The 14,834-nt window shown below is 41.9% G+C and overlaps 1 protein-coding gene across 2 annotated transcripts in view; it reads left to right on the forward strand.

Moving 5' to 3' along the window:
- Positions 1-14,834, forward strand: part of appl1 (adaptor protein, phosphotyrosine interaction, PH domain and leucine zipper containing 1) — a 72,527-nt gene that overhangs the window by 44,630 nt on the left and 13,063 nt on the right. For both annotated transcript variants that reach the window (XM_034165241.1, XM_034165232.1), the window contains exons 10-15: positions 570-731; positions 1,000-1,188; positions 1,267-1,309; positions 1,394-1,450; positions 13,338-13,429; positions 13,602-13,781. In XM_034165241.1, coding sequence (XP_034021132.1) covers positions 570-731; positions 1,000-1,188; positions 1,267-1,309; positions 1,394-1,450; positions 13,338-13,429; positions 13,602-13,781 — 723 coding nt within the window. The remainder of the gene's footprint in view (positions 1-569; positions 732-999; positions 1,189-1,266; positions 1,310-1,393; positions 1,451-13,337; positions 13,430-13,601; positions 13,782-14,834) is intronic.

Below are 14,834 nucleotides of genomic sequence, written 5' to 3' on the forward strand. Positions count from 1 at the left end.
TGCCAGCTCAATATGCAGGTACATACTGGATTTGGTGTCATGACCCTGAGCAAAACGGGCAATGGCTAGCTACAATAGCTGTCGCCATAACCTAGGATGGAAAGCATGGCAGGGAGTGAGCGATGAGCTAGTAGTAACGCTGGTGATAAAAATCATCATAGCTAGCTTGCTTTTGCACATATCAGTTTAGTTGATGCCGCGTGCCTTCTTGGTGCTTGAGCTGCTGCACCTGCAAGAAAATGTGATTCCTGTAATTGACAGGAAGCCACCTACATGTGTTGCTATGTGAACGTAAAAAAAAAAAAATCACACAGGGACGCAGGCAGAGAATCAGTCGAACAAATTGTTTGTGTGAGGAGGTGTGGCCAACTCAGCGACACTTCAACAGGATAATACCTGCAGTACCAGCTCCTGTCACTTGGCTGCATGTCAAATACAAATAACTGTTTGCCAGGTGTGTTATTATATAAATGTCTGGAAACAGGGATTCTTTCAAATTTCAAATTCTTTAATTTTGCAATAATTGATCAACTGTGTGTCTGTGTGTCTGTCTGTCTGCACGCGCCCAGTGTGCGTCGGGAGATGGAGGAGGAGCTGGGCCAAATGCAGCAGACTATCCAGCAGATAGAGAGGTCATGTGACCCCCTGTATGCACCGTGTGACCCTGACCCCGCCCACTCACCCGTGTGTCGCAACTTGACCAGGAAGCAGGGTTACCTCTACATCCGCAAGTAGGTCGCACACCAGTGCTTCCCGTTGTGGAAGCGGGCTTCCTGCTCAGGATCAGTACAGTAAATTCTTCGGTGTGGCATCTGGGTGATTCCACGGTACCAGATTTACAATCGGAGACTATTTTTAAGATAAAATATGGCCAGATTTTGCTGCTGTTGTAATTCTGTTACCGTAGAATTGCCCAGCTGCCGGTCCTTTTTTCTTTGCATGTGGAACTTTTTTTTTCTCACACATTCTCTGAAAACTTTTCTGTCATCCATCTGTCAGTAAGACCGGCCTGGTGTCGTCGTCGTGGGAGCGTCAGTACTTCTTCACGCAGGGCGGTAACTTGATGCAGCAGGGCCGGGGCGAGGTCGCTGGTGGACTGGTCACAGATCTTGACAACTGCTCTGTCATGGCAGTAGACAGTGACGACCGGCGCTTCTGCTTCCAGGTTACCTCCTTCGATGGCAAAAAGTAAGATGTTTTTCTGGCTGTCAGATGAACAGAAGTGCATCAGGAAGTACTTTTGACAAGCTTTGGTTCTTTTGGTAGAGTGGTGACGCTGCAGGCTGAGAGCAGGAAAGACTGCGAGGAGGTAAGGAGAAGATCTCACTGTATGTTGTGTTGACTGTCCGTCACTTTGATTCCTGACACCGTCTCTCTGCTGCTTCCTCGACAGTGGATCGCCACCATCAACAACATCTCCAGGCAGATCTACCTGAGCGAGAACGCAGAGGTGGGTTCCCTTCATGAACCTACATTTAAACACCAAGTGTTGCTTCAACTCTCATGCAGCTGACTCAGTGTTCACTTGCCTGAATTTTGAAATCATGAAATCCTGAATTTGGAAATCTGGAGTTCCTCAGGGAGGTGTTCTGGCTCCTGCATGGTTTGGTTAGAGTTGTGGAAACCAGCTGCTACTGCAGCTTTGTTGGCAAGAAAAGTTTACCGACTTTGACTTCGGGGACGATGCTGTGAACTGTGTGGAATCAATGGATATGCTAATTTCTGCAGAAGCTCAGTGAAAAACATTTGTCGATTGTGTCCAATGATTTCCTGGGCGCAGTCGTCAGAAGTACGAGGTCTATTAGAAAAGTATCCGACCTTATTATTTTTTTCAAAAACCATATGGATTTGAATCATCTGTGATTACATCAGACATGCTTGAACCCTCGTGGGCATGCGAGAGTTTTTTCACGCCTGTCGGTTACGTCATTCGCCTGTGGGCAGTCTTTGAGTGAGGAGTCGCCCACCCGCTCGTCGATTTTTTTCATTGTTTAGGAATGGCTCAGAGACTGTTGCTTTGTTTGATAAAAATTTTTTCAAAACTGTAAGGCACAACTGAGTGGACACCATTCAATAAATTCAGCTGGTTTTCGGTAAAAATTTTAACGGCTGATGAGAGATTTTGGTCTGGTAGTGTCGCTTTAAGGACGGTCCATGGTGCCTGACGGCGATCTGCACTTCGAGGCGGCAGCGTCTCGCCGTTTCAAGTTGAAAACTTCCACATTTCAGGCTCTGTTGACGCAGTAAGTCGTCAGAGAACTTTCAGAAGAAGTCGGCATGAGGAGTTTATTCGGACATTCCATTGTTAACGGTCATTTTGTAATGAAAGAACATGCGGGCAGAGTCGCATGTCGGGCTGGACCCGACCGCGGGGGGTCGCAGCAGGAAAAACACCTCCGTTGGAAATCTTAACGGGCAAGTTGGAACATGCCCAAGCTGTTAAACAATTTCTCAGTTACTCACTTGTTGAAAGCCATTAAAAGCCGCCTGAATTCTACAAATGGTTTTCAACACGGAGGTGTTTTTCCTGTCGCGGCGCACACAGATTTGCCGAGTCGTCACGGAAACGACTCGGTGAATTTGCGCGTACGTCTTTCATTAAAAAAATGTCCTTAAACAGTGGAATGTCCGCATAAATTCCTCATGCCGGCCTCTTCTGAATCTTCTCTGTTCTCTCACGATGTCCTGGGTGAATCAAGCCTTAAATTAGGATGTTTTCAGCTCGAAACAGGCCGACGACAGCGCCTGGAAGCGCTGCAGGACGTCCCGCTCCGTGGGAAGTCCTTACACCGACAGAAACACCCCATAATCTCTCATCAGCCGTTAAACTTTTCACAGAAAACCAGCTTAATTTCTCGAATAGTGTCCACTCGGATATTCCTCACAGGTCCAGAAAAAATTTTGATAAAGCAACGCGCGCCGTCTCGAGCAGCGTGTGAAACAAAGGAATTCAGCCGAGAGGGCGGGACCACATCTCACTCAAGGCCTGCCCACAGGGAAATGACGTCACCGACACGCGTGAAAAAACTCACGCATGCGCACGAGGGTTCAAGCATGATTGGTGTAATCGCATGTCATTCAAATCCATATAGTTAACAAAAAAAAATAAAAGGGTCGGTTTATTATCTAAGAGACCTCGTATATCTGTCGGGGTTCTGGCTAGGGTGCACGGCGCTGCCCATTACTATTTCTGCCTGACTCTCAGGTTCAAATTGGCTGTGCCACCCAGCACAGATTTTCCAAAAAATTAACTGCAGTGTTGCTGAAAATGTACCGCTTCGATCGTATTTCAAGCTTATAGAATTGTAGTTTTGCTTTATTTTGCAATTTCAACCAAATAATTAACGAAAAAGGAAATATATTTCTCGCTTTCTTCATATCAGCTCAGCTGCAAACAGCAGAGATCACCACCAGTGAGCAACTTCAACGTTCTGTGAAGCCACATCGATGACACGATGAAGGCAGCTCAGAGCAGACAGCGTCTCTGTCCGCTCTGAAAGGAAAAAACACTCCATCAAAATCTTTCATTAAATAATCCAGAGTGCCTTCTAGATACTGATATTCAGAAATTTATGGAGAGAGAGAGACACACTTGTTCAAACACCATTAGTAGTTATATTATTTTTAAAAAGTAATGCAATCCCACTTAAAAATGTTGAGTGAAAAAAACAAAAACGAAACTGTCATGACAGAAAAACTGCATGCTTCACTGGATTAAAGGTACAGTGAGTCATTTTCAAGAAACGAGCAAATGTTATGTCCATCAAATATTAATGTGTTCTTATTTATGACCTTTTCAACATTATTTTATTAACTTAGACATTGACAGAAACATGCAACAAAGAACTTTCATATTACAAATATTACAACATAAATGTAATTTTTGTGTCTTCTTTTTGCTTTCAATGCATCTAAAACCACTCAAAATGAGTTAAAATGGGGTTTGCCAATAAGTTTCAGGTGACTTTATTTGTACCCGTAGGTAGATTTGTGTTGCAGCAAACAGAAAAGGTGTCCATGTTAGTCAGGCACAACATTAACAATAAAAACACTAACAGAGAACATATGCAAAACAAAAACATAACACAGACACAACTGGGCACTCACAAGCTTACAAAAACCAAAAACGGGCATCACCACTAAAAGATGGCCAGCATCAAATCTATGTGCAAAACGCAAATAAATAAATGAAGTGCAAACCCAGCTAATATTTATTCAAGTGGACAATTGCCGCTGGAATGAATCTGCTCCTGTAGTGTTTTGTCCTACACCTTGGGACTTTGAACCTACTGCCAGAAGGTAGGAGCTGGAATTCGTTAGCCAGAGGGTGGGAGTTATCACTAGTGATGCAGCTGGTTGTCCGCTGTAATTGTTTGGTGTACATGGACTCTAAACTCAGTTGCTACTCACCAATCAGCCAACTGGACCATTTAATAATCTGACCCAGTCTGTTCCTGTCCTTCAGGAGACTGTCAGACTGCCAAACCCGGCCACCAAAGAAAAAGATAAGAGATTCAATAAAAGCACAATAAAATGGTGTTAACATGATTTGGCCGATGTGGAAGCAGGACAGCTTCCTGAGGCAGAACAAGCTCTGGTGTCCCTTCCTGCACACCGCCTCACAGTTTGCCTCAAACTTCAGCGAATGGTATTTATAAGTTTGCACAATTTCAACTGGTTGACCATTAATTATTGTGTTGTCAGGTGTGCTGGCAGGCTTCCTAAAATCAATGACCATATCTTTGGTTTTTAATGTATTGAGCTGAAGATATGAGTCCTCACACCATTTAACAAAATGGTCAACTACAGGGCCGCGGCTGCTCTCACTGTCCCTCAGCAGACTGACAATCACTGTGTCATCTGCATATTTTTTTTTCCCATATGTATTTATTGGTTTTATTTTAAAGAGAATAAATGTGTCTGCGGTAGTACAGTCTTTTAGAATATTATAAAACGCTTTTATAGAACTAGGTGACCCTGTGAGGAAAATTTGTCTTTCAGCGTCTGATGTTTTCCCAAAATTTAAATCTGCAGTATCTTTCTTGACAGTCTCTTACCTGGAGGTATTGATAAACGTCTCTCCTTGAGATATCATATTTCTTAACTAGCTGATTAAATGACATGATCACATGTTTCTCCAATAGATTTTGTATACTGGATAGGCCTTTCTGTGCCCAAATCTGAAATCTTCCATCAGTTACCCCAGGCAAGAATTCAGGATTGTTACACAAAGGAGTGAAATTAGAAATCAGATTAAGCCTACCCTCCAGTTTTCTTATTGACCACCATGCCATTACTGTGGCCACAGTAATGGGATTTCAGCAAGCAACTTTTAAGGATTTGATTTTTTTTGAGAAACAATAAAACTGTCAACGGAGAATTAGACATGGTTCTTTCTATGTCCATCCAAAGTGAGGTTGGTCTATTGTGCACCCATTCCACTACTGTGCGCAAATGTGCACCAAGACAGTTTCTAATATTGGGCAAATCTAGGCCACCCTCCAATGCTGGTTGGCATAACACAGAAAATTTGAGGCGGGGCTTTCTTTTGGACCATATGAAGGAGCTAAGCCAAACATTCACCTGCTTAATCACCTTATGGGTCAGCACAACTGGAAACATTTGTAGTGGGTAAAGCAGCCTGGGGAGAACATTCATTTTCAGTAGTGCTATTCGTCCTAACCAAGAGATCGGGAGGCTGTTCCACCTCTCCAAATCAAACCGAATACGATCAAGTAGAGGAGGCAAATTTGCTTTATACATCTGTTCAAATGTAGGGGTGACACGTATTCCTAAACAAACAAAACCACCTAAAAATCATTTGAAAGAAAATAGGTCAGTAGGTATTTGTTGTAGAATGCCCAGGGGCATTGCCTCAAATTTGTTAAAATTTATTTTGTAGCCAGAAAAATAACTAAAAATTTCAATTTTCTCAATCAGTCTGGGGACAGACACCACAGGTTCAGTTACAAGCACCAAAATATCATCTGCGTAGAGTGTAATCTTGTGCTCTCTATCTGCAATTTTGAGGCCACTGATGTTGTAATCTGTCCTGATGGCCTCTGCCAGAGGCTCCATCGCCAAAGCAAATAACAAGGGTGACAGGGGACAACCCTGTCTAGTTCCCCTAAATATAGGAAAGTAAGGACAGTGCAAGCCATTCGTGATGATTGCTGAGAGAGGGTTTTTATAAAGAATTTGAATCCAATTGATGAAAGTAGTTCCTAGGCCAAATTTATGTAAAGTGTAAAATAAGTATGTCCATTCTATGCGGTCAAACGCTTTCTCAGCATCCAGAGAGAGCACCAGACCACTTCTCGAGTATTGGTGAAATACTGAATAACATTAAGGAGCCGCCGCATATTATTGTAAGACTGGCGTGTCTTTATAAATCCAGTTTGATCTTCATTAAGATGGGTAGCCACTTTTCAAGTCGTGTGGCCAAAGTCTTTAATAGAATCTTTAAATCTACGTTCAAGAGCGAAATTGGCCTATATGATGCACAGTCCTCAGGAGATTTATCTTTTTTTAAAATAAGATAAATGTTTGCTTCTCTCAATGAGTGAGGTAGTATGCCCTTAACAAGTGACTCATTTAACATATTCAGTAGAGGATCAATCAAAATATCGTGAAATTCTTTGTAAAATTCTACGCTTAGTCCATCTGTGCCCGGGGATCGACCAGATTGCAATCCTTTAATAGCATTGAGTAGCTTGTTTTTAGTTATTGGGGTATTAAGAGATCTTCTCTGCTCCTCTGACAGACATGGAAGGGTCAGGGAAGAAAAGAAGGCATCCATTTTCTCAAGACCATCAGGTGGTTCTTCGGATTTATATAAATTTTCATAAAAACGTTTAAATGTGTTAATGTTTAATGTATCAAAAGTTTGGTGACCCTGCCCTTACCAAAAAGTAGTATATGCAAGTATGTTTCAAGTATACTTCTAGTTTACTTTTTATATACTTATCAGTACTATTTTTTGGTAAGGGTGATGATCTGTTACAGAGGAAATAGACTGTGAATCTGCCTTTTTCTTTGTTATATATGCCAAATATTTTCCTGCTTTATCACCAAATTCATACAGCTTTTGTTTTGCGAATATGATTTGGTTTTGAGCTTCACCTGTCAAAAGTGTGTCTAGGGCACCTCTAAGCGCTGATATCACTTTAATTTTATGAGCAGTTGGGCTTTGTATGCATTTCTCCTCAGCACGCTTTAATTTAGATTCAAGAATCTTCCTTTGTTCAGCTTGCTTATGCCTTTTAGTAGATGTATATGATATTATAAGCCCATGAGAAAATGCTTTGGAGGTTTCCCACAACAGTGAGGAGTTATCAGTGGAGTTTGAATTAGTTGTAAGAAAAAAAGGCAAATTCGTCTCTAAAATATGATAGAAACTTCTGGTCAGTTAAAAGAGAGGGGTTAAATCTCCAGTATTTGGATTGATTGATTGGTTTTGAAAATTTATATAACAGAAACACAGCTGCATGGTCCGAAACCATTATTGGGCCTATAGAGCATGAAATAAGAGTTGAGGTGACACTTTGGAAGTAAAAAATAATCAATCCTCGTAGATGATTGAGAAGCATTTGAGAAAAAGGTATATCCCTTTTCTGTGAGGTGTTGTACCCACCATACAGCTGCATAACCTATATCTTCACAAAAGGCAGGGAATCCTGCTGTGCTGGTTCTGTTGGACCTCACAGCAGCCTTTGATACTGTGGATCACACAGTACTTGTTTCCCGGTTGGAACATTTTATTGGCATTCATGGTACTGCACTTAAGTGGTTTAGATCATATTTGGCTGAAAGGAGCTTTTCTGTCATGATTGGGGACCTTTCCTCATCAACTGCTCCTCTGTGCTGTGGAGTGCCGCAGGGATCTGTCCTTGGGCCGATTCTATTTTCTTTGTACATTCTGCCATTGGGGTCAGTTATAACCCAGCACAACCTGTCCTTTCATTGTTATGCAGATGATCTGCAAATCTATCTGACTGTGAGGACTAATGGGAGTGATGCTTTGTCATCATTATTTAATTGTATTCGTGATGTAAAGCAGTGGCTGTCCCAAAACTTCCTTTACCTGAATGATGGTAAAACTGAGATCATGGTGTTTGAGCGCACTGGCATACCAAATGTGGTAACGCCAAATTTTGGTGCTTTGGCTAACTATGTAAAACCAGCTGTCAAGAATTTGGGAGTGATATTTGACAGCGGTTCGATCAACAGATAAATTCTGTTTTCAAAGCTAGTTTTTTTCCAGCTTCTTTTGGCTAAAATAAAGCATTTTCTCAGTAGATGTGATCTTGAGACAGCCATTCATGCTTTCATCAGCTCCAGACTTGATTATTGTAATGCACTTTATTCGGGCATTAATCATTCGTCTCTTGCACGTCTCCAGTTGGTGCAGAATGCTGCTGCTCGTCTTTTGACACACTTTTAGACATGAGCATATTACGCCCGTCCTGTACTCACTCCACTGGCTTCCAGTTCGTTTTAGAATTGATTTTAAAATTTTAATGTTTGTTTTTAAAGCTATTTATGGCCTTGCACCTCCCTACTTGTCTGAAATTTTAACTTTGCGCACCTGCAGTAGGACATTAAGGGCGTCTGGCCAGCTTTACTTAGATGTTCCAAGGTCAAGATATAAACGCTGGGGTGATCATGCTTTCGCAGTAGCTGGCCCGAGACGTGGAATGAGCTACCTCTTGAGTTACGTACTATTCCTGACCTAGCACTTTTTAAATCTAAGTTAAAGACTTATTTATTTAAACTGGCTTTTAACACTTAGTGGGGAGGTGACATGTTCTGTTATTTTTATGTTCTTTTTTATGTGGTGTTTTAAAATTTTATTTTATGTGTTTTATTTTTTGTAAATTTGTGTTTTTAATGTTAAGCACTTTGGACACCAGTCGGTGCTGTAAAGCGCTTTATAAATAAATGTTGATTGATTGAAAAAATTGAAATTAAAAGGTCTTTGGGGTAGCCAGGTGGATTATAAATGTTTATAATTGCAATTTCCTCACCAAAAACAAGTCCCTTTAAAATAACATAACAACCCTTTAAATCTTTTTTGCAGCCCAAGAGCTTGAACGGAATACCTTTTTGTATCAGAATGGCTACACCTCGACTTCTTGATGTAAAAGAAGAAAAATAAACCTGACCAAAACCTCCTTGCTGTAGTTTTAAATGCTCACTGTCACTCAAGTGTGTTTCCTGTAGTAAAGCTATTTGCACTCCCTCTCTCTTAAGGTAATTCAAAACTTTCTTACGTTTAACAGGTGTATGTATCCCTTTAACATTCCAGGTGCACAGTTTTAAGCCAGACATGAAAAATAACTAAAAAACAAAACACAGGGGTATCTGTCAATTTCCATCACAAACATACATAAATTAATATTGTGAATAAGGCCAAGAAGAACACTGAACAAACACTTAAAACAAATAACTATGTACTTAAGGTACATGTTGCGTAAAACGTAACACTGTCTTCTTCTCAGAACAAGAGAAGATCAAGCGAGTGGAGTCCCTGACAACAAGACGCATCAGCCCAGGATGCCAGGAAACTAAACTATTCTATCCCAATGTCCAGTGTCCAAACTAATTATAAATGCCAGTAAGGTTATGTCAATGTACTCACTCAATGTTAGGTAGTAGGCGAAAGAAAAATAAACAAATGGTAAGTAATCGCCCCACAGTACAGCCTGTGTCGCGTCTTCACTCGGCGCTAGTCACAGGGAGCTCTAGTGAGTCAATGAAGTGCTGAACCTCTAATGGGCTGTTCAACACTTTGCTCGATCCGCGGAAAGTAACCTTTAGTAGAGCTGGGTATAATTGCCTGTAAGCAGCGCCGAGTGCCCGGAGCCGCTTCTTCACCGTGTCGTATCCCTTCCTCTTACGAGCCAAAGCGGCTGACATGTCAGGGAAAAACATTACAGTGGCGCCTTCATGCGTCACCATCTGACCATTTCGTCCAATGTCCAAAGAAGCGTTCATCACTCGTTGTTTATCCTGGTAGTTGTGGAAGCGCACAATCACGGGTCTGGGCTTCTGTGTAGGAGAGGGCTTGGATCCGGTGATACGATGTGCTCTGTCAAGCTTGATTCGCCCCTCTTTCGTTTTAATGCGCAGCACCTCAAGAAGCCAGCGCTCAAAAAACAGGGTAGGTTTCGTCCCCTCAACATCCTCGGGTAAGTTAAGAATGCGGACATTTCTTCTGCGCCCTCTATTTTCTAGATCATCAATCTGGTCAGTCAAAAAAAGCACAGACTTCTCCAGTGAGGCCAATCTAATATGAGTCGGGTCAGCAGCGTCCTCAAGAGTGGAGATGCACCGCTCAGACTCATTCAGCCTATTTTCGTGGGTGTCAAGCCGGCCACCTTGTATCGTCAAAAGCTCCAACACGGGTGTCAACTTAACGTCAAGTGCTTTCGTGAAATTGGTTGTCATTTTGGCCATTGTTTCACGTATATAAGCCCGCATGCTGGCTTCGCCCCGGTCCACACCGGCGCCAGCCTGCTGTTTCACATTAGCATTAGCTTCGAACACCTGCTCCTCCGACGTATCCTGGTTCTTTTTGCGTGGCATCTCTGGAAGTCTCAAGAAGTAACTTTCAAAAGTGCTTTGACACATACTGGTGTAAAGAATAAATGACAAAGGTGAGAGCACACACCCTTGTGGTGAGCCCGTAGAAGAACACGCTGTGTTTGATAAAAGCCCGTTCACTCTGACTTTCTGTGTTCTGTTTGTTAAAAAGTCTAAAATCCAGCCCACAAGATTGTTTCTTAAATTAAAATGTTCTAAAAGCCTTTGGGTTAAAATACAAGGTTGAATTGTGTTAAAAGCTGAGGAGAAGTCAATAAATAAAAGCTGGACGTGACAGCCACTGCCCTCCAGATGTCTAAAAAGCAAATTAACTCATTGAGTGCCAGCCATTTTCAACGTTCAGAACATCCCAGTGCCAGGATTTTTCAGCATTTGAGTATTTTTTTCAAGACCCATAGAAAATTGAGTTCTGTGTCCATGTCAACAACAAACATAGCAAAAGAAACTTCAGACTTTCCTTTATCATCAGAAAAAAAGTTTTTGTACCTCTTTCCATTCTTTAGTAATTGTCTGCAGAACAATGCTGATTTCTAACAAAAAAACTGAGAAAATTGGCTTTTTGTGACAAGCAACATTTGAAGGAGAAAATGTCTTTGATTATAATTGTTTTTGCTTCAGTGACATTTCAAACATTATGAAAAGTGATCCTATTGTATAATGCACCAAAAAAAAAAAAAAAAACCCCGTCAGGGGAGGGACTCCGTCTGTCTCTTCTCTCAGCGGTACGTCTTTTCCCTCTGGCTCCCGCGTATTGGACCTTTTTTATTTTTTTCAAAAACCTGATGGATTTGAATCGTGTGCTTGCATGAGCCTGTCGATTGCGTCATTTGCTTGTAAGCAGCCTTTGTGTGAGGTGTGTGTCGTGCGCTCGGCATTTTTTCATTCCAAGGAAAAAGATGGAACGACTGGAGCAGCATGACTGCATCACAGTTTGACAGACAGCCAGGTGGAAATCATTCGGATTAGGAGTGGTACAACCGTAAGACGTCCGCACAACGTTGGAGAGTGAGCCGCGCTCCGGTCCACACTCACACTGCTACCACCCACAGAATGGGTTCCCTTGTGATTACAACTCAAATTTTTTTACACAAGTTAGATCAGCTGATTCCCCCCCCATAAAAAAGTGTAATTGACGCGATAACGCGTCTTTGGCGCTGATCGTTACTGTCTGAAAAGACGTCAATGGCACTCAATGAGTTAAGCAGAGTGTGGCGTCCTCCACTCATCTGTTAGGCCTGGAAGCAAATTGTAATGATCAAATGCATGCATAGTGCTTTTTAATATTTTAGACCGTACCAATTTCTCAAAGATTTTCATCGGGATTGATGTTCAGCCAACAGGTCTAAAATCATTCAAGTTTGTGGGATTACTGATTTTAAAAAAAAAAAAAAAACTGGCCTCATCTCTTTTGCACAAGATTTGAGTAAGTGGCTGCAGATATTGCCTGGGCCGTGATTCTTGTTTACTCTTGTGCTGAGGAAGGCTTCTTCAATATCCCGTTGGTTAAAGGAAAATTGCCAGGGGTCACCAGGGTTGAGGCTAAGTTCCTGGGTTTCCTTGCTAAAATCAGATGTGTTAAAATGATTATAAAAGCAATTAAGAGCATGAGCTAGTTCAGTATCTGAGTTGAAACTATTTAAAGTGATGTTTGTGCTATTTTTCATATTTTGGAGGCCGGCAATAGCCTTCATACTAGACCAAGCTGAGCCAATGTTATTAGCCGCTGTCTCTCATAAAGGAAGGTTTTCAATTTAGATTTAAAAAGACCCAGGTCAGGGATGGGTGGGGGGGGGGCTTGTTCCACAGTCTGGTGCAGCCACAGAGAAAGCTCGGTCTCTCCAGTGGCAGTATCTAGACCTCAGAATCTCTAGTGCACACTGGTTAGACCAGTGGTGTCAAACTATTCCAGAAAGGGCTGAGAGGATGCAGGTTTTCTTTGCAGCCACTGACTCTAGCAGGTGATTTTACTGGTGAACTCATTCCATCTGTTCAAAGGGATGTTAATCAGTGAAATCACCTGCTGAAGTCAGTGGCTGCAAAGAAAACCTGCACCCTCTCAGCCCTTTCTGGAATAGTTTGGACACCACTGTGTTAGACGATCTCAAAACTCCGTTTTGGTCCCAATGTGTCAGCTGCTCGGCTAAGTATGGAGGGGCCAAACCATTCAGAGCTTTGAAAACAAACATAAAAAATTTCAAATCAATTCTAGCCTGAACTGGAAGCCAATACAGAGTGTAGAGGACAGGGGTGATGTGGCCGCGTCTACGTGTGTTAGTTAACAGACATGCTGCAGCATTTTGAACCACTTGAAGTCACCTGAAGACTGGGAGACACCAACATAAAGCCCATTGCAATAGTCCACCCGAGAACTAATAAAAGCATGAATGGCTTTTTCCAGATCTACACGATTTGAAAAAGGCTTCACCTTTGCTAAAAGCCATAGTTCATTAAAAACTTGACTTTACCACACAGTCAATTTGTTTGTCGAAGTTAAAACCACTGTCAAACATCACCCCGAGACTTCTGACAGTGGGTTTAACCAACAATCCCCCAACGTCCATTATCAGTGAGTCACCAAACAGAATACACTCAATATTGTCTTCATTTATGTGTAGGAAATTCGGGCTGTAGTATGAACAGAATTTAATAGATCGCTCAAAATGGAATTGACACAAGCTTTACTAATGTGATATTTAAGTTTTCATTCCTTCCTTCTGTCTGCTCGTTGGTAGGAGCTGGCAGCCAGAGTCAACCAGTCAGCCCTGGAGGCTGTGACGCCATCGCCGTCTTTCCAACAGAGACATGAGAGCATGAGACCCACCAGGTGGGACAGTCGGGCCTCAAGCAAAAACGGTTTTGTTTTATTAAATGCTGAGAGCTAGATAACTTTATGTTGGCAGGTGTTAGTGAGGGGCTGTTTCCTCTCCTGGATCTAAACCTACATCCAGATAAAGCGGTGTTTCAGATAACAGAACCAGGCTGTCTCTGTGTTCCAGTAAGGGTCATGTGGGCCGGACGGGCAGCATCAGCTCTGTGGGCTCTGAACCTTCACCTGCCCTTTCTGTCCTCTCATTGGATGCCTTGGTTGCCCCCGAAACGCCCATCCAGTTCGACATCATTTCACCTGTCAGTGAGGAGAACACAGGACACAATAAGACGGCGGCACAGTCCGGCAGGTAGGACACCGCTGCCGTTTAGCATCCACGGGTCAGGAAGCGGGTCAGTGGTCACAGCACCTGTTCCTGACCCATTAATTGTGTTGTGTTCAGGGGCTGTTGGGAAGAAAAGTTGCACATTCAGCTATCTTTAATTATGGCTGGAATTTGACCACAGAAGAAAAAAGATTAACCGACTTGGATTAAAAAAAAAAAAAAAAATGTAATCATGAATATCATTTTACAGTCCTTCAACAAACATGGTGCAGCAGAGAAAGACGTGCATGTGGCGGTACCCATAATTCCCTCTGCAGAGATCTACATAAATATCTATACTGCCACAGAAGCACGTAAGAGTTTTAAAGGACATGTTGCACTGAAATCATAATGACTAAGATTCAGGCTGTTAGTGACCATCCGATGATCCACCGGGATTACTTTGTGCACTTCCGGCATTCACAGCAAACAGCTACAGAGACGTCCGAAAACAAAGTACTCAGGTGTTTCCGACGTGATATAGCTGCTAGAAGCCTCCCAGCGTGCATGTTAGTGGAATGTAGCTCTTAATGTTAAGAACGGAGGCACAGATTAATTCCACAGTTTACATAAACATGATGTTGTGTTATGACGACTCATTTTTAAAACTGTTCATTTTGATGCAGTCACAGTAAAAGCAGCAGCTGTGAGAAGATTCTGTACACCTCCACGGCCATGACTCATAAATGCAGCCTGTGTGTGTGTATATATATATATATATATATATATATATATATATATGTGTGTGTGTGTGTGTGTGTGTATATATATATATATATATATGTGTGTGTGTGTGTGTGTGTATATATATATATATATATATGTGTGTGTGTGTGTGTGTGTGTATATATATATATATATATATATGTGTGTGTGTGTGTGTGTGTGTATATATATATATATATATATATATGTGTGTGTGTGTGTGTGTGTGTGTATATATATATATATGTGTGTGTGTGTGTGTGTGTGTGTATATATATATATATATATATGTGTGTGTGTGTGTGTGTGTATATATATATATATGTTGTGTGT

Source organism: Thalassophryne amazonica, chromosome 3 (assembly GCF_902500255.1).
Source record: "Thalassophryne amazonica chromosome 3, fThaAma1.1, whole genome shotgun sequence".
Taxonomy (NCBI): Eukaryota; Metazoa; Chordata; class Actinopteri; order Batrachoidiformes; family Batrachoididae; genus Thalassophryne; species Thalassophryne amazonica.